This window comes from Benincasa hispida, chromosome 3 (genome assembly GCF_027475165.1).
Source record: "Benincasa hispida cultivar pf3 chromosome 3, pf3_genome.v1.1, whole genome shotgun sequence".
NCBI classification, from domain to species: Eukaryota; Viridiplantae; Streptophyta; class Magnoliopsida; order Cucurbitales; family Cucurbitaceae; genus Benincasa; species Benincasa hispida.
Genome location: NC_143480.1, coordinates 26,560,144 through 26,578,699, shown reverse-complemented (window position 1 = coordinate 26,578,699; position 18,556 = coordinate 26,560,144). Strand labels below are relative to the sequence as shown.

At 33.3% G+C, this 18,556-nt stretch overlaps 2 protein-coding genes across 2 annotated transcripts; both read left to right on the top strand.

Annotated features, from left to right (window-relative positions):
- Positions 1-3,287: 3,287 nt before the first annotated feature.
- LOC120073498 (uncharacterized) lies at positions 3,288-4,152 on the top strand. Its single transcript, XM_039026341.2, has one exon. The coding sequence runs from the start codon at positions 3,313-3,315 to the stop codon at positions 3,952-3,954; it is 642 nt and encodes a 213-aa protein (XP_038882269.2). The 5' UTR covers positions 3,288-3,312; the 3' UTR covers positions 3,955-4,152.
- Positions 4,153-7,204: 3,052 nt separating this feature from the next.
- Positions 7,205-7,813, top strand: LOC120073497 (uncharacterized). Its single transcript, XM_039026340.1, has one exon. The coding sequence runs from the start codon at positions 7,205-7,207 to the stop codon at positions 7,811-7,813; it is 609 nt and encodes a 202-aa protein (XP_038882268.1).
- The last annotated feature ends 10,743 nt before the right edge of the window (positions 7,814-18,556 follow it).

The following is an 18,556-nucleotide window of genomic DNA, read 5'->3' as shown; positions in this document are numbered from 1 at the left end:
AACAAATGATATAGTTAAACTTTTCTGTTAAAGAGCGTAGAATTTTTTCGACCACTTTCACATCTTGCATATCTTCTCCATAAATCTGCATCTTATTTTCCACCGTCATAACTCTGAAGAAGTATTCTGTCACTCCTTCACCAGACTTCATCTCAAGAATTTCAAAGTCTCTACGAAGAGCTTGTAGATGAGACCTCTTGACCCTTGTATTGCCTTCAAACTTTTTCTTCATTGCATTCCATATTTCTTTAGAAGTGTTCTTCTTGAGAATGGTTTCTAAAACTGTACGATCAATAGCTTGAAAGAGATAATTCTTTACTTTCAAGTCTTTCCGCTTCATCTCATCATTTTTCATTCGTTGGGCTTCTGTTTGCAACAATTCGCTAACTGATTCAACATATCCAGGTTCGACCAACTCCCAGTATTCCTTGGATCGAAGGAAGTTTTCCATCAACATGCTCCAATGATCATAATGACCATCGAAACGTGGAATTGCCGGCTGTACAAAACTTCCTTCATTCTTATTTCCTTCCGTAGTCATTTTGTTGCAAAGTTTCAAAGACTGTTGCTTTGAAAAATCAAAACCACCTTGGCTCTGATACCAGAATGTTGAGAATAAAAAAGAATTGCACAACAAATTGTATTTTATTGATAATGCTGCTAAGCTTAAATAGTAGCTAAACTACATCCACAAAAATAAAGGAGAAAAAATAGCAACACACTCTTACTACAATTCAGTAAAGTGGAAACAGAAAGCTAAAAATAGGAAACTGTTATAATAAAAAAAAACCTTTCAGTACTTCTATTGTAAATGTTGCAATAACTTTGTTCTTGTCTAAATTTTTAATACCACTAAAAAAACAGTTTTCAAACCACTATTCAATTCATCTTGGATATCTGTAGTTGTGAATTGAAGGAATGACTGAAAATTTAGTCCAGATATTAAATAAAACTGTCTTAGTCCAAATTTTATAATATTGTCCTATAGATTGAAAATCAAAGTCTCATTAATGGATTTATCAGACAATTTTCCAATCCGGTGAACTAATAATTGTCCAGAACCCCTTTTGATTTGAATATCAAGAAAATGCTTAAATGGACCATTACTAAACATTTCCATTTGTTTTTCAGTCAATTTTCAACAATTGATTATAATATTTTAACTTTGTGTGATAATGACCTTGTTTCCTAAGGTTCGATAAAACATTTCCTATTTAAGTAAATTGAAGACAATTGAATTAGTCAAATTTATCATGAATACAAATAAATTCATTATCAATCAAGTATATCAAGTACATAAAATGTATCAATTGTATCAAATATAATAGCAGTATCAAATTCATCAAGTATATCAAATCAATCAAGTGAAGTGTATCTATTAAGTATATTAAGTCTATCAGTACAATCGACTTTAGTATACTAAATCAATTGAGTGTATCAGTGAAGTATATGAAGGAAAATTGTATCGGAAAACTATATCAAGTGTATGAGCAGTATGTCAAGTGTATCAAACATATAAAACGTATCAAGTGTAACAGTAAAATATATTAAGTGTATCAATAGGATATCAAGTGTATCAAGGCTATTAAATCCATAGAGTGTATCAATGAAGCAAACCAAGTGTATCAGTATTACATCAAGTGTATCAAACATATAAAATGTATCAAGTGTATCGGTGAAGTATATTAAATATATCAATAGGATATCAAGTGTATCAAGTATATCATTGAAGCATACCAAGTGTATCATCATTACATCAAGTGTATCAAACATATAAAACGTATCAAGTGTATTAGTGAAGTATATTAAGTGTATTAAGTATATTAAGTGTATCAAATCCATCGACTGTATAAGTGAATTACACCAAGTTTATCAGCATTACATCAAGTGTGTCAAACATATAAAATGTATCCAGTGGATTAAGTGTATCAATACAGTACTTACCTCGTTATTCGATAGTGTCTTCGTTTCTTTTTTTTTTTTTCTACTTTTTGAACTTTCACATTTTTCAATGTTTATGTTCTTCTTTGTTATTTTTAGTTACAATCTTTCTCTTGTTTTGTCTATATTTAACAAGAAAACAACCGATTATTGTCAACAAGTTAAAAGGAAAAAAAGTAATCGACAAGAAAAAAATAATAGAAAATTTAGAAAATAAAAAAAATCAATCAATGACAAGTATGAAATACCTTGTCATTGATCGAAATGTATTAAAACAGTGATGAGTGAAGAAAACGAATGGACGACAGAAAGATGAAAGCTTGAGCAAGGGAAAAGAAATGTTCACCGAAAGATGAACGAACGATGAACAGCGATCAACAGTTTCTTGAGTAAGGGAATTGAACGAAGTAAGGGAAGTTGGAGTGGTGATTGAGAAACTAAAAGGTGAAAAGTGAATAAATTAATTTGAAAAAGTGAAACCCTAAAATGTAGGAAGGTGAAGTTGATATGTGAGGGCAAACACGTCTTTTACGTTTTGAACTGTTGGTTGGGCTGGGATTTTGACATGTTTGTAAAAGTAAAAGTTGTGTTGCAAGTCTAATTTGTTAAATTTGTTAGGATAAATATGCAAGAGTCCTTTTTAAAAACTAAAAACTAAAAATAGATTTTCAATTGTGGTCTTTTTAATTAAAAAATATTTAAAAATATTTACACTTTTGAAACTTTTTGTTATGAAGTATAAAAATTTTTGAAATGTTTCTATTTATAATAATTTTTCTTTTCAAAAATTAAAAACCAAAAAAAAAAAAAAACCAATCATGTGGTATTATGAGGGTTTTGTGGATAATCAACGTAGTTGAGATATCAAGTTACATCTCTTGATCTCTTTTATCGTTTCATTTCTTGTTAAAAAAGATGTCCGACCTCATGAAAAAACAATTACAATTTTTAGAAATCAAAGTAACCATCAAATCCGCCTTAAATGTTCTAATTAATTATTTTTAAAAAAAAAACGAAAACCTATGTGCTAAAAGGTGAATACAAATTGAACCCAAATGCGAAAAGCCTTAGAACATTGGCACAATAACCCACTAGAAAAAAAAATAGAAAAAAGACACATTAATTTAAAAAGAAATACACAAACTCTTTTATGTAATTGGAAGAGGGAAAAAAAGGTCGGCTAAGTGTCGTTATCTAGGATGATGAAGCTATATAATCAAGGGATATATCAAAACAAATCTTTTCTACTATATCTTATATATTACAAAAGATTGAGTGGACACATTTTTACTCATATAATATAATAAATATACATGAAATAATAGGGAAGTAGCTTCCTCCAAAAAACGCACTAAACTTTCCTTTATAAATATGTTTATAAGTCCCCAATCCTTCTCCACCACACTAATTAAACTTTCTTCATCGATAATGGGCGCCAGTCAAAAACTTTCTTCCTTCAACTGTGAAATCAGAATCCTAGAAGCCAAAAACATAGAATTCACATCTCCAAAGAATCTCTTCGTGAGATACTATCTTTCTACAGACAACAACAAAAGGATTCGTCTCAACACAACACAAATCTCTTCCGTCTCCGACTTCACATGGAACCAATCTTTCTCTTTGGAGTGTTTGGGTTCACAAGACTCCATCCACTCCCTCCAACAATCAACCATCGTCTTCGAGCTCCGGCAGGCTAAATCCCGACCTGTTTTCGGGTCATCATCTCGACTTTTGGGTAGGGCTGAGATCCCTTGGAGTGAGGTATTTGAATCCGCAAACATGGGAATTGAAAGATGGGTGTCGTTGGTTTCGGCTAATAATGGGACTGTTAAACAACCTAAATTGAAAGTGGGGATGAGAGTGAGAGTTCCAGAAGAAATGGAGATGAACAAGAAGATGAAGAGATTTAGGAAGTGGCAGGATGAGTGTGGATGCTGTGAATCATCCAAAGTGGGAGATTTTTGTGAGGATTATGAGCTCTTTGCCCTTGCTGCTGCCATGGAATTCTTGTAGCAACTCTTTTTTTTTTTTTTTTTAATTATGGGTTTTTTTTATTGGGGAATTATGAATTTAGAGCGTGTCTAATTTGTTGATTACTTTTGGAGATGTTTCTTGTTATATGTTTGTTAGGGTATAGGAAAAGAAAAGGCATATATAATTGTTGTAACAAGAAGAATATTTGGGAAAAATAAAAGAACATAGTTTAAGGCACATGAAATCTTGTATTGTCTTTATTTGTTCTAAAATTCCTTTAGTTGGTAGAGTTATTCAACCTCTTTTGTCTTTTGGTTGTGCTCTCTCATTTATTGGAATATGTTTTAGTTCTTAATAAAATATTCTATTCAAGAAAAGGCATATAAAATTTTGTAACAATTAGTATGCATTTTCCATCCATCCTATATCTCAATTTATTAATTAGTTATTATTGCTTATATCTAGAGTATATTTACACTGTTTGATATATGTTTTCTTTCTTTTTTGGGCAAAAAAATACTTCAAGAAACATACTAGGAGAGTGAGAAGAAAATTCTCAAATTTATAGTGCAATAGAAATATTGTACTTAAAAAAAAACTTATATTCAGAGTTCCAAGACGTAACATTGATGATGATAACTTCCAAGAGACCAAAATAAATCTTAGAGAGCTCATTAAACCATATACTATTATGCTTCAACCAAAGGTGTGCCACAGAATAACACCAAATATGTTTGAACAAAGGATTGCACTTCCTAGGTCATCTGGATATCAAGCCCCTTATGGCTAGTTTGGTACATACGAATAAGAGGTGGGAATGGAAAATTATATTTTGTTGTTCATAACCACCCAAATAGGTAGGTTTTCTTCATTTCTAATAGTTTTTTCTCTCTTACTTTTTATCTTTTTATTTTATTTGTTTACTTCTTTCTTGATATTGTTTGATTTATTTAATTTTGTAAATATGTTGAAACTAAATTTACAATTCACATATATAATTAATTTTATTAATAATAATGCTAATATAATCATTTATTCTATTATTATGAATGAGTATAAAAACCATAATCTTTTTTTAAAAAAAAATACCATAATTTTATTTCCTTAATTCTCTTTTTGTTGGTAATATGTAATGACATCATAAATTATTTATTAAAATTATTAATTAGTCTTTAAAAAATATTAATTAATTATTTGATAATAAAATAAGTTAAATTTTTTCGATTAACAATCTTGCGCACTTATACTTCTAGTTTTAATCTATATTATAGTCATTTTTTAAAAATAAAAATATATTGATTGATGATTTAAAATCAATTAGTTTATATCAACTTCTTTTGTGTATATATAAGACTTATAATTGACATTAAATAATTAGTTAATTAACTCTTCAATTCACCAAACTACATAAGAAAAAAGAAAGAAAATAGATATCGTAATTAATTACCAATATTTTTTTAATAAAAAATTGATAATATAAATTTGCAATATAAAAAATTTAATTGATAATAAATATATTAAGCTAGAGTGTGAATGAGTAAATTTAATTAAATTTTAATGGTTTAAAATTAATATAATCACTTAATGTAATAAAAATAAATTAACAAACAAAAATTAATTTTGATTAGTTTTATACTTTATAATTGCATAAAATATAACACATTCTCAAACATTATATTCTCATTCTCAAAAATAACCAAACACAGTCATTTTTTATTCTCAAACATCTTATGTGCAAACATCCTATTCCCAGATATATATACTTTGTTTCTAGACATCTATAAAACATTGAACAGAATGGCCCTTTATTAATGAAGTCGTCTATGTAGGGGTATTATAGACATATCGGAGATACTATTTTCCTCCCTAAATATTAATGGTGTGATTAAATATAAATTGTTATAGGAGTAAAACCCTCCAAGTTCCAATCTAGCGTACGAACTTAGAAGGGGAACATTACCTCTCAAGCAAGTGCAAATCGATCCATAGCAAGTGCGTTTCTCCCTCTTTTAAATTTCATCTAACATATAGACTAAGTACTTTAATTTAGATTTAGTTCCACACCACTTCAAATTAATTTAATTATGATCAAACCATTCTCATATCAACATAAATAAAAAGTAAAATAAACCATGATTGTGTGTACGAATAACTTATTCTACTCCACATGATATTCTTAATTAAGATAACATGTCAACGGATTATTCTTTTGGAAGACTAACCAATTAAAAGTTTTTATTTTGAAAGACTAACCAATAAAAGTATTCAGTTAAAAATAATGTAAAAAGAAAATCATATGTATGTGGTCTCATCCATGGCTATTCTAAAAATAATTCCTCTAATAAAAAATAATAATAATAATGTACTAATGGAACATCCGATACAATTCCTATATCAGACTTCATTTCTCAATATATTAAAGTCTTAAAGAAAAAGAAAAGAGGAGATTTTCGTATGATTTGTATTGGAGTGTGATACGATGTATTGGACACGAGTAACCCACCAACCGGCCACCATCCCCATTGTTGCAAATTGACTGAGCCGTTTTCTAAAATCCAGCCCTTCATTAATCCCAAGGGCTTCTTCATTCAAAACCAACCATAAATCTTGTCTCTTTCATCTTATAATTCCAATAATACAATATTATATAATATGCTCTCTCTGATTGACGTTAAATTTGTAAATTTTGTTTATGAAAGTTAAGAATTTAGTTTCTATAACTTACAATAATTAGATTTAGTTCTAGGTAGTTTAATAAAACCTTTCTAATAGTCCCTACAATAGTTTCTAACTATTTAGAAAAATTTAATAAAATCATATGGACTATATTTATTATGAAATATATTGATAAATAAAGATAAATAGAAAAGTGTATATAATAAATAAAACACAAAAATTTATGTAGTTCATTACAGTATGTTAGTTATATGTTCATTAGAAGAGAGTAATTTACTATTAGAAAAAATAATTCAGATTATAGATCATGCATCTCTAGAGTTAAAGAAGTTTGTATATAGCACACTTCTCTAATCTTAAGATTAAATACGTAAATAACATAAAACATGACAAATATAAATACAACGTAGATCGTTGAAAGCATCAGATAACATTCCAAAATTATTTATGAAATTTTATCCGATTATAAAACTAAATTTTAGCTTTTAACTTTGAAATTACAGGGTTAATTTCTAACTATCTCTAAACTATTATAGGACCAAATTTGTCTTTAAATATGAGAATGTTGGTTAGTCAATCACAACTAACCCATTAATATTCTCCATTTCTGAAAATGTATAGAACAGAAAAGCTCTTTTGTTTTAGCTTGGAAATCAGAATCTTAGAAGCCAAAAACATAGAATTCAAATCTCCGAAGACACTGTTCGTTAGATACTATATTTCTGCAGGTAACAACAACAACAAGAGGATTCGCCTCAGCACCAAAGAAATCACTTCCAAATCAAACTTCACTTGGAAGGAATGCTTGTCACTGGAATGTTGGGGTAAAGATGAGGATTCCCTTAAGCAAGCAACTGTGATATTGGAGCTGAGGAAGGCCAAGACACTGCCTTTTATAGGCGCCACATCAGTAATTATGGGTTCTCAACTGCTTGGAAGGGCAGAGATCCCAATATGGAACGACCAACCTAATTCTGAAATTGAGAAATGGGTGTGTTTGGTTTGTGAAGAAGGCCGGTTCTTGTTGAAGCAACCAAAATTGAGAGTGGAGATGAGAGTGAGATCAGCACATAATGAAATGGAGATAGAAAAAAAGAGGAGATTTGGGAAGTGGAAGAAGGATAATGATCAATACTGTGGGTGCAATAATTCTGGGATGGGCCATTGTGAAGATCATGATGTCTTTGCAATTGCAATGGCTGCCTCCATGGAATTCTTGTAGGAAAAAAATCTGGGTGTAGGCCTGTTGCACTCATCTATTATGCAGTCCAAATTGCATCCAATAATTTTTTTTCTTCTATGTATAAAAATAAATGCATGGGATTAGGTGTACATGCAAATTTAATTATTGTTGGTTTGGATAGATTTAAATCTTTGATTATATATTTTCTCAAGTTTGCAAATTACTTCACTGGAAATATGTACATAAAATGTGTCGTATAACAAAATTTTGATGAGAATTGGAGATGTATGATAAATAGCAAGTTTACTGTTTATTATTTTTCAAAAAAAGAAAAAACAATCTGTATATGAATACTTCGTGAAAAGAAAAATATTAAATCTTTATTCTTCTAACGTCAAATCCGACAAATTAATATGAGGCTGATTTGGGATAAGATGAGGATGTTATAGATATGTCAATCTAGTTGAGATTTTCAAATGCACATATTCATCATCTCTCTATTCTTTAGTTTCTTAATTTTTTAAAAAAAGATATGAATTGTCTAACAAAGTCGTATCTATCACCTACACAAAAAAGACATTTATATAATTATCATTTGTATCATGAATAATTGATGTGAAATACTAAAGATGGGATTATTGTATAAAAACTTATTAAATTCACATCATTTAACAGAGAATCAATTTGAGTATTATTGTTCAATTAGTTAAGGTATATATGTTGGAATTAAAAGCTGCAAACGTCTATTCTAAAAAAATCATAGATGAGTGTGTAGTATGTGGGGGACAGGTTGGGTACGCGGGATTAGTTGAGGAGTTGTCTTCTGTGTGGGGGAGGTGTGAAGTTGCGAGATCATTTATTTTTTTAGTGTAGGTTTGGGCGAGAGGTGTAGTCTGGGGTGTTGCGTCAATTGGGTTCGTCGCATCGGGTGGCGGATTGGGATGTAGAACTGAGTTGGTTATGCCAAGTGGGGTCAGGTAAGGGGTACGTAGTAAGTTGTTCCGTGTTTTCTGGTGTGCTTCCATATATTACATCTAGCAAGAGCGTAATCGACTGCTGCATGGAGGTCGACCGAGATCGGTGTCAGCTCTGGTTCACCTTATGATCTCTACGGTTTGTGCTCGTGCTACTTCCTGGCGGGTTGACCTTCTTGGTCTTATCTAGTGTGTTTGATTTGTGGGATTTTCTTTCTCCCTAGTAGTTTGCAACTTTATTTTTATGTGTTGGTTTTGTTATGGTCATATCTTGTGGGCTTTGTTTTGGTTTGTTTGCTCTGTCTTTGTTGCTTTGATGTCTTGATCCTGGGCTATGAAATCTCCTTGGTATTGTATAATAATATCACCTATTCTGAAAAATAATAATAATAATGGACGAGTAGAAATTCAAATTTAAAATTTTTAGAAGTTATTAACTAGCATGAAGATGACCTATGCTCAAAGCCTTGATATATATCAACGTTTGCTTTCACGTTTTCATAAATAATTAAAACTTGTGTTCGCTAACAACTTCCCCAGTTGGTACCATCCATTATTAGAATACTTATCAAGATGCAATATTTTGGGTGGATTTCCACTCATATATATATTATATATATTTGCTTGATACTAAAGAGAGAATAATGTTTTTATTATTGAGTAATATTTGTATGCAAATTCATATTACACCCATTTCTACTCATGTCCTTTGATTACGGAAAAAAAAAATATCCATATAACAACTTATAATTGGACATTTAGATAAATTAGATAAATTGTATAAAGATGAGGGAGGTTGCGCCAAATACTTTATATTGCAATTTGGAAAGAGGCTTATCAAATTAAATATCTGTCGTGTTAACTTCTGGAAGGAGTATAATTCCTCCTTATTTTTTATTTTAAAAAGAATTTTTGCTTATATTTATTCTTTCTTATCGACATAATGAGTATATCATATGCGGCTGGTGCATTTTTGTCATTTTTTTTCTGTTTAATTATAAATATGATGTAATGTTTTTATGTATTTATAATATAAAGTTAAAAAATACCAAGCAGTCCTACATCTTTTAATCATATCTCAATTGGTATTAATTTTGTTGACAAAAAAATATATTAGAAATACCCCATTTGATAATCATTTTATTTTTGAAAATTAAGCTTATAGACACTAATTCTCCCTCTAAATTTCTTCCTTTGTCATTTACTTTTTACTAATTGTTTAAAAAACGAAACCAAATTTTGAAAACTAAAAAAATGGTTTTAAAAAATTATTTTATTTTCGGAATTTGGCTCAAAATTAAACTAAATATGCAAATCAAGATAAGAAATGAGGAAGGAATAGATTTAATTTTTAAAAACAAAAAAAAAATGAAATGATTACTAAATCGTCTTAAATTATTATTTTACTAAGAATAACATACTTATACAAATTAATATATATACATATATATTTTGTTGAGTGCGATAGTTAAAAAAAATTTAAATCCATTAATAGGCAAATCAAACATTTTTTTTCTTTAACTATCGACAAATTTGGTATTGCGCAAATAGAATTAGGAATAAAGGTATTTAAATGTTCAAGCCAAGGATTAATATTGTCTAGATAAGAATACATTAAGGATTAGTGTTATGATGCTTTGTTGAGTAGTGCAATTGGTGTTAGTAGAAATAATGTTCTTCATAGGTCACATACTAAAGTATAAGGTTAAAAGTTGTTTTATGGATAAGAAGAAGAAGAAAAAGAAGAGACTATGGATTTATTAAAGGTTCTGAAATATTAAAACCAAACATTTTGAGAAGAATTTTGGAAAGGATTAATAAGTCATGATCACTTTGGTAATACTACGACTTGATGGACTAGGTAAAGTATATGTAGTGATATGAAGGATTCTTTCGGAATATCTAGCTAAGTTGATGTCATTAAAGGAAGCCAAAATAGTTGGACATGTGTTTAGACTTAAAGGGGATAAAGTAAAGTGTTATTTGTTTGGGTTGAAGGATTATTTTAAAGTACCTAGATTAATTAAATCCATAGCCTTATTGTGATGAGGAGATCAAAGTTAGACAAATTTGAACAAACGAAAGTCTTTTGGAGTTTAAAAGCATGAAAATTGGCAAAGGAGAATTCTACAAGATGAAAATTCTTAGTGAGAGAGATAAGACTTATGGAGGAGTTAAGTAAATATACTTTGGTAAAGAGATTATGTTCTACTTGGAAAGTGGAAAAAAAAAGTATTCAAGAAAGTTTACTCTTTTGGAAATAGAAAGGAATTTAATGTGTTCAAAACTCCCAGTTAAGTATGGTTTGGAGGTATGATATGAGGGGTTACAAAGAATTTTTTTCGGTGTAAAAGAAAAATATCTCATTATCATGTGGAACTTTAGGAGAATATGAGTTGGATGGAAAGATTAGATTACATAAGTGATCGGTGTGGAACTTTTTTTAACACAAGAATCTGTTACCAAAAGAAAAGTTTGAGAAGGGATAAGTTAAAATGGAGTTACTAGTAACAGTAGATGTTCAAGAACAATTGACATGGTATGTTGAGATTTCATTAGTTAAGAGGTAAACCATTGAGGGCACTAGTAAGATTTAAGAGATTTTGACGTAGTGTGCAAGTTCGAAACATGAACTAGCAAGACCATCAATTTGATTGAAAAAGGAAATTAATCCAACTCGAGGTAGACAAAAGTGTATATGCACAAAAGTAAGTAAGTTGGATCTTCCAATATCACCATTGGCATAAGGGATAGATTGGTAATAAAGTTGAGTTGATAACAAGATGTTGTTATAGGTGGGTTTGGAGCAGTACATGATAGTACTTTTTCCCTTGCATGGGCAATGAATTAACTAGCTCTAGGGAGAACGAGTAATTCAAGTTATGACATATGAATCAAGAAGATTTTATCGTAAAAACTAACTATAAGGATCAATTACGATTATTACGAGGTTATGGAAATGTGTTATCAATTGACTGATGCTTTAGCATCTAGGGACTTCAAAACCTCATTTCAGAGGGAATTTTAGACTCATCCGCAGCAAGATCTAAGCAATGATATGTGATTGTTTTAATGCTAACGAATAATATGAGGATTGACTCAAGAAAGTTTTATAGCCCATGATAGTATAGAGCCTCATGATGAGTTTCTCATGAATGTGAGACTTAACTAGACAGAGTTATTCTCAAACATGTAGACCCTAAAAAAGACATCACAGTCGATGCTTCTAGAGTAGAAGCAGTTTTCAGTTGACCAGATTTGTTCTAGTACGTATATTTAGATGACGCATTATATAGCATGACTAGTTTCTCCACTACACAAATAAAGTTTTCCCTGTGACAGAATGGTAAACTCAAATATATGTTTTTAGTGGATAAGACTTTCTTAAGCTCACGACAGTTTTCATAGTTCTCAACTTGAACGTGTTAAAGTATTGTTAGTTTTTAGCATCTTAAGTTTCATAGTTATATATGGAAGAGGTTGTCATAACTCTTTTGATACTAGTTTCAGCTATGTCAAACAACGACCCTCGTTTTACATCTAGTTTTTGGAAGATTCTCCAGTTAGCATTAGATACTCGATTGGATTTTAGTACAACTTTTCACCTACAGACTGATGGTCAGAAAGAACATTTGAACCAGACATTAGAGAATATGTTGTGCACTTGTGCGTTGGAGTTTTCAAAGAGTTGTGACTCTCACCTGCATTTGATGGAATTCGCATAATAACAGTTATCTAACTGCCATTGGCATGTTACCATTTGAAGCCCTCTATGGGAAGAGCTGCAGGTCTTCTGTGTGTTGGGATGAGGTAGAAGAAAGGAAATTGCTAGGACCTAAGTTAGTGCAAGCTATAAATGAGGCAATACAGAAGATCAAGGCTCGTATGCAAATAACTCAAAGCATACAGAAAAGTTACGCCAACATGAGATGTAAGGACCTGGAATTTGAGAATGATGATAAAGTGCTCTTAAAGGTGGCACCTATGAAGGGTGTTCTAAGGTTTGGAAGGAAGGGAAGCTGAGCCCAAGGTTCATTGGATCTTTCGAGGTCTTGGAGAGAATTGGTTTCGTAGCTTACCAATTGGCATTGCCTCCATCACTTTCTTCAGTTCATAATGTCTTCCATGTTTCGATGTTGAGAAAGTAAGTAACAGATTCATCCCATGTAGTTGACTTTGAGCCATGGTTGAATGACAACTTGAGTTATGAAGAGAGGCCTGTGCAAATTCTTGCTAGAGAGGTGAAGATGTTATGCAATAAGGAAATAGCACTTGTAAAGATTTCGTGGCAGAATCACCAGTTCGAGGAGGCCACTTGAGAATGAAAGGATGAGATGAGGACCCAGTACCCAGAGCTTTTTCAGGAATGAACTTTTGAGGATAAAAGTTCTTTAAGGAGGGAAGAATGTAACACCCCAAATTTTGTTCTTAATGTAATTTCAATATTTTCTAGTATTATAGGGTATTTTTGGAATTTTGAAAATTTAGAATGTAATTATTGTGATTTAATTTCTAAGAAAGGGGTGTTTCATTTTAATGGTTTAATCGGAGGGAAGTTATGGAAATTGGACTTTTAATGTCACATAAATCAAATTTGAAATTAATGTCAAGAAGTAATTTCATTTTGAAAGGAAGGGGTGTTTCAATTTAATGGTTTAATCGGAGAGAAATTATGGAAATTGGACTTTTAGTATCACATAAATTTAATTTGAAATTAATGTCAATAATTAATTTCATTTTGGAAGGGGGTTATGTCACATAAATTTAATTTAAAATTAATGTCAATCATTAATTTCATTTTGGAAGGAGGTTATGTCGCACAAATTTAGTTTGAAACTAATGTCAATAATTAATCTCACTATGGAAGGGGTTATGTCGCAAAAATTTAGTTTGAAATTAATGTCAAGAATTAATTTTATTATGGAAGGGGGTTAGTTAAATTCTTTGTGAATTGAAAATTTCAAGGGAGAAAATGATTAAAAATTGGAAGCAGGGTCTGATTGAAGGAAAATTTTGGAGATTGGAATCTTGAAGGTGGTTGTTGCTCAAGCTTCATTGGGGAATTAAATTCAAAGATTGATTATTGAAGACTGTCGCTTGGATCAATATCTGAATCTAGTATTGAGGTAAGTAATCTTACTATTGAAATTGTTCTAGTGCTAGGCAATGATAATTATGATTTATTGAGGATTATTAGTTAGCATGATATTTATGTATGCTTTCATGGACTGAGGTTTGAAAAGGCTGGAGCCAGGTATTGATAAATATGATTTACTAAGGATATATTGATAGTTTGATGTTTATGTATGCATTGCTGACATGAGGGTTTAAAAGACTAGTTGCACATAGTGATGTTTGAATACTAGTATGATTTGAGTATATTATTGTTATTGGAGATCCTACTGAATCTGAGGATGATGAGATGCATATGTATGTTATAGAGCTATGATGAAGAAATTTATATGTATGTTATAGAACCATAATGATGAGATGTATATGTATGTTATGAGACTAGGATGACGAAAGGTATATATATGTTGTAGAATTATGATGATAAGATGTATATGTATGTTATAGAACCATGTTGTGATACTTATGATGTTGAGAGTGTGATAGTGCCCTCACTGATAGTTAGATGTTCACCAGGGGTTGTGTTTCCTTCGGGATTCACCAGAGATTGTGTTTCCTTCGGGATTCACCAGGGGTTGTGTTTCCTTCGGGGTTCACCAGCGGTTATGTTTCCTTCGGGATTTGATGACATGCAGAAATGCATGTCATCTTAGGCCTTTTATTTAGAATTATGAAGTCTGTTAAGCAGAATATGCAGCAATTATGTTAGGAATTCATGAGAAAATGAGTTTGCAGCGTTCAGCATTGAGAATCTCGGCTAACCCATTATTATGCGTTATTATGCGTTCAATTGTCTATTTTTATAGCTAAAGCAGGAAGTAGACACAAACGCGGAAGCCGGGCTACCACATAGACAACCGCATGCGGAGAAACTCTCCATCGCAAAGGCGAACACATTTGATCAATGCATGGGTGTTGCAATGATCAGCCACATGCGTCCATCGCATAGGAGTTGCGATCGTCAAGCGATTGCGGTCATCGTGTAGAAGCTGTGGTATTAAGCGAATGCGGTCACTGCACGATTGCGGCTACACAATAATGCATAATAGAGGGATCAATGCAAGGTTGGTGGAATGAACGCATCAACTCATATCTCGGAAAAATCAAAAGATGATGTTGACATTTCACCTACCACATTGTTAGTAGCAGAGATTCAGAAAAGGACTAACGCGCCGCGAATGTCAGAATCAGAGCAGTGCATAAATGTTGTCGGCGATCCAAGCTCTATAAATAGAAGCCGCTGAGCAGAATTTCAAATTATCCAGGGTTTTTCTCCTGAGGCTCTCCTTAGGGAAAATCCCTGTGATCCAGACTAACGTGTGAGAAAGAAGCTTGAGAGTTCTTCATCTTCTTCATCCATTCCGAGTGACGATCGGAGCCTTCGTTGGAGTTAGATCTCAAGAGAGTCAACTCCACCACCCTTCCATGGCACCACCGGTAGCCTTGACACACATCTGCTGGAAGCAAGACATTGCTTCCAACTGGTCTTTTCATTTTCTCTTCTTTTCTTATATTGTATTGTATTACATTTTGGCTTAAGGAATTAATACATTATGTGTTCAATGCATTTCTGTGTTTCCTTCGATTCCATCTCCATCTTTCTTTACTTAGTATCCTTAACTTTCATTGCATCACTTAGTGAGATTGCTAGAGTATCACATACTTAATCATGCGGATTAGAGATATGAAGCATGTAGTAAACCACCGGGAGGTGTGCGTTGCGTGAGTATGTGAGAAAACCTTATTTGCTTGGTGTGAAGCTGTAGCAATGCCTGTCTATAAGTGGACGCAACGCTTGTCTATGAGTAAAGTCAACAACAACTAACTACCTGTGAGGGTAAGTGGTTGGTTGCATTAAGCAATGTAAGCTAATGTTCACTAGAGATAAGAATAATCTTACGTCAGTCAAGTTCATGCAGTTACCTTGTCTTATGAGCGCATCATTCATCATTTAGGCATACTTGAAAATGTAGTCTAAAATCCAAATCTAAGACTCAAGAGAGCGGATTGGAACGCATAAGCAAGAATGGAAAACTTAGGAATAAGCTCTGTTTATTATCACACAGCATATGCACCCTACGGAGAGGATATTGCATGCGTCCAAGAAGTAGGATATGTTGGTTGTATGCGGTCATCTTGACCCTTTTGCATACACATCGCAAGCGTCCTGAATTAGGCTCTAGTGTGTGTAGCATGATCGCATAGCTTGTGTTGGCTGAGGTTGCCCTTGCGGTCACCCTTATGGATTGCGATGAAGACATCTTCACATTTTACCTATTTTCCCATCAATTTATTTCACGTCAACAGTTGTCGTGTCTCTGCCTCTCATTCATACTTCTCATTGTGTTATATGTTAGTTAGAAGTAGGAGTAGTGTTAGCTTATACCCCTCTATCATTCTTTTATTCAATCTCCGCATACACATTACCACATACATCTAGCTACAAGTCCCTCAGTTCGACCTTGGATCACCCGAGAAAATTGCGTTCGCATTATACTTAGCGTGAGCGCAAGAAAATTTGTGACAGGAACACATGGTCATCGCATACATTCGTTAACGTATAGTTTCATTCCAATGCATGACCACCGACGCATGATAATCAACGCATACTTTAAGACATGCATCGCTTATTGTGTTCACTTAATTTTAGTCATCAAGTCTTGACGGCTTGGTAATTAAATTTTTCGTCATCAGGATTCACCAGTGGTTGTGTTTCCTTTGAGATTCACTAGGAGGCTGTGTTTCCTTTGGGATTCACTAGGGGCTATGTTTCCTTCGGGATTCACCAGGGGTTGTGTTTCCTTCGGGATTCACCAGGGGTTGTGTTTCCTTCGGGATTCACCGGGGGTTGTGTTTCCTTCGGGATTCACCAGGGGTTGTGTTTCCTTCGGGATTCACCAGAGGTTGTGTTTCCTTCGGGATTCACAAGAGGTTGTGTTTCCTTTGGGATTCACCAGAGGTTGTGTTTCCTTCGGGATTCATCAGAGGTTGTGGGTCGTACGGAACTTACTAGAGATAGTGGACACACTTAACTATAGTATGATAGAAATCAGTTTTTCATGTATTATGTGTCCCATGAGGACTAGAGCCGTTTATATGTTCCACCAGAGGTAGGCATCTAGAGGACATAGATGCCTAGCTTGACCCCAGTAGTGGGGTTATTTACTGAGTATTTTATACTCATCCTTTCTCGTGTTGTTATTTCAGGTAAAGGTAGAGATGCACCGGCGATTGACAAGCAAAATTCGTGATCGTGCCACTAGGACCAGTTTTATGCTTCCGCTCATGATATTTAGATTTCTTTTCGTGTTTTTCAACTTTCAATTCGATGTTTGAAACTTACTATTAAGATTTGTTCTCAGAGCTATGTATTATCATTTATGATTTATGGGTATCCTATCGACTGTTTTTAATATCTGAATTAATGAACTTTTGAGTTCAACTCATTTATTTAGCATTTATTTCACTATAAAAGGGTGTCGTTTTAAGTTTCATGCATGTATATGTTTAATAACGGCCTAACTTGAGTCCTAGGGGGTCGGGTCATTACAAAAATCATAGACACTCTTCTGCCACATCACCCAGATCCTCCCAACTCCCCTCCCACTATAATTACACACACACCTCCAAGCATCACCAAACCTACCCACCACCATATCAAAGTTCTCACGATGAACCCTCATCACAAGCAAACAACAAAAAGAAATAGGAGAGGAAGCTAGGAAATTAAATCTGCCACCACCTGACACTTGACAGGGTCATTCAATCCCCTAATATTCCAGGAACACCAAATCATAAATCTTGCAACAATTCGCACCTACCACCTCCCACTGAGCTTTTGCCCAAACTTCTGAACCTCCTCTCCATAATAGACAACGGACCAGGATCTGCCTGCACGAAAGTCAATGCCAACGAGTCTCCCCCCTCATCACACAAAACTTCAAACTGATTACGTTCGTCAACATGCTTTACAAATCTCGTAATTCCAGGGGATCCATAAATTACTCTGCTCTTTAAGGGCACTGCATCTAGTGACTCACTGCCACCCTGTGCCCTATACGTCCTCTATCACATCGATGATGACTAACCATAGTAAACTCGTCATCACTCCCCGCACCTCTATTCCCAACCACTGGGCTAACTTTTCTCCCACCAATACCCAATTCATGCCCCTTCCTCACACTCTTACGTCCCTCATTCTCTCCCAAACACCCCTCATTAACCGCCACAATACACAATTTCTGACCCTTTGCCACACCTTGTTTCTCACACACAACCCCAGTATGCCCAAAGTAACCACAACAAGCACACCTACGAGGTTTCCACTCATACATTACTAGAATAATAAACTTCTGACCCCGCATTCTGATAGTGACTGAAGAGGGCAATAACAAATCACCATCCATCTGAACACAAACCCTCGCATATGATAACTGCCGCCGTCTCTTGTTGTAACATCAAAAGAGATTGGTTTACCCACAACACTAGCTAACACTGCTAAGCCCCTATCCATCCATAACTCCAGGGGAACACGCTTCAGTTTAATCCAGATAGAAACAGAATCAAAAACAAAAGTTTCAGGAACATTACCTGGTGACCACTATCATAATAAGATGGGTTTGCCACCTAAGTGCCACGGACCATTCTCTAGCACCCAATCCCGTGACTCAGCCTTCTA

What these genes read in the sequence shown, in the direction of transcription:
- LOC120073498 (XM_039026341.2), top strand. Translation starts at nt 3,313, where the DNA reads ATGTTTATAAGTCCCCAATCCTTCTCCACCACACTAATTAAACTTTCT.
- LOC120073497 (XM_039026340.1), top strand. Translation starts at nt 7,205, where the DNA reads ATGTATAGAACAGAAAAGCTCTTTTGTTTTAGCTTGGAAATCAGAATC.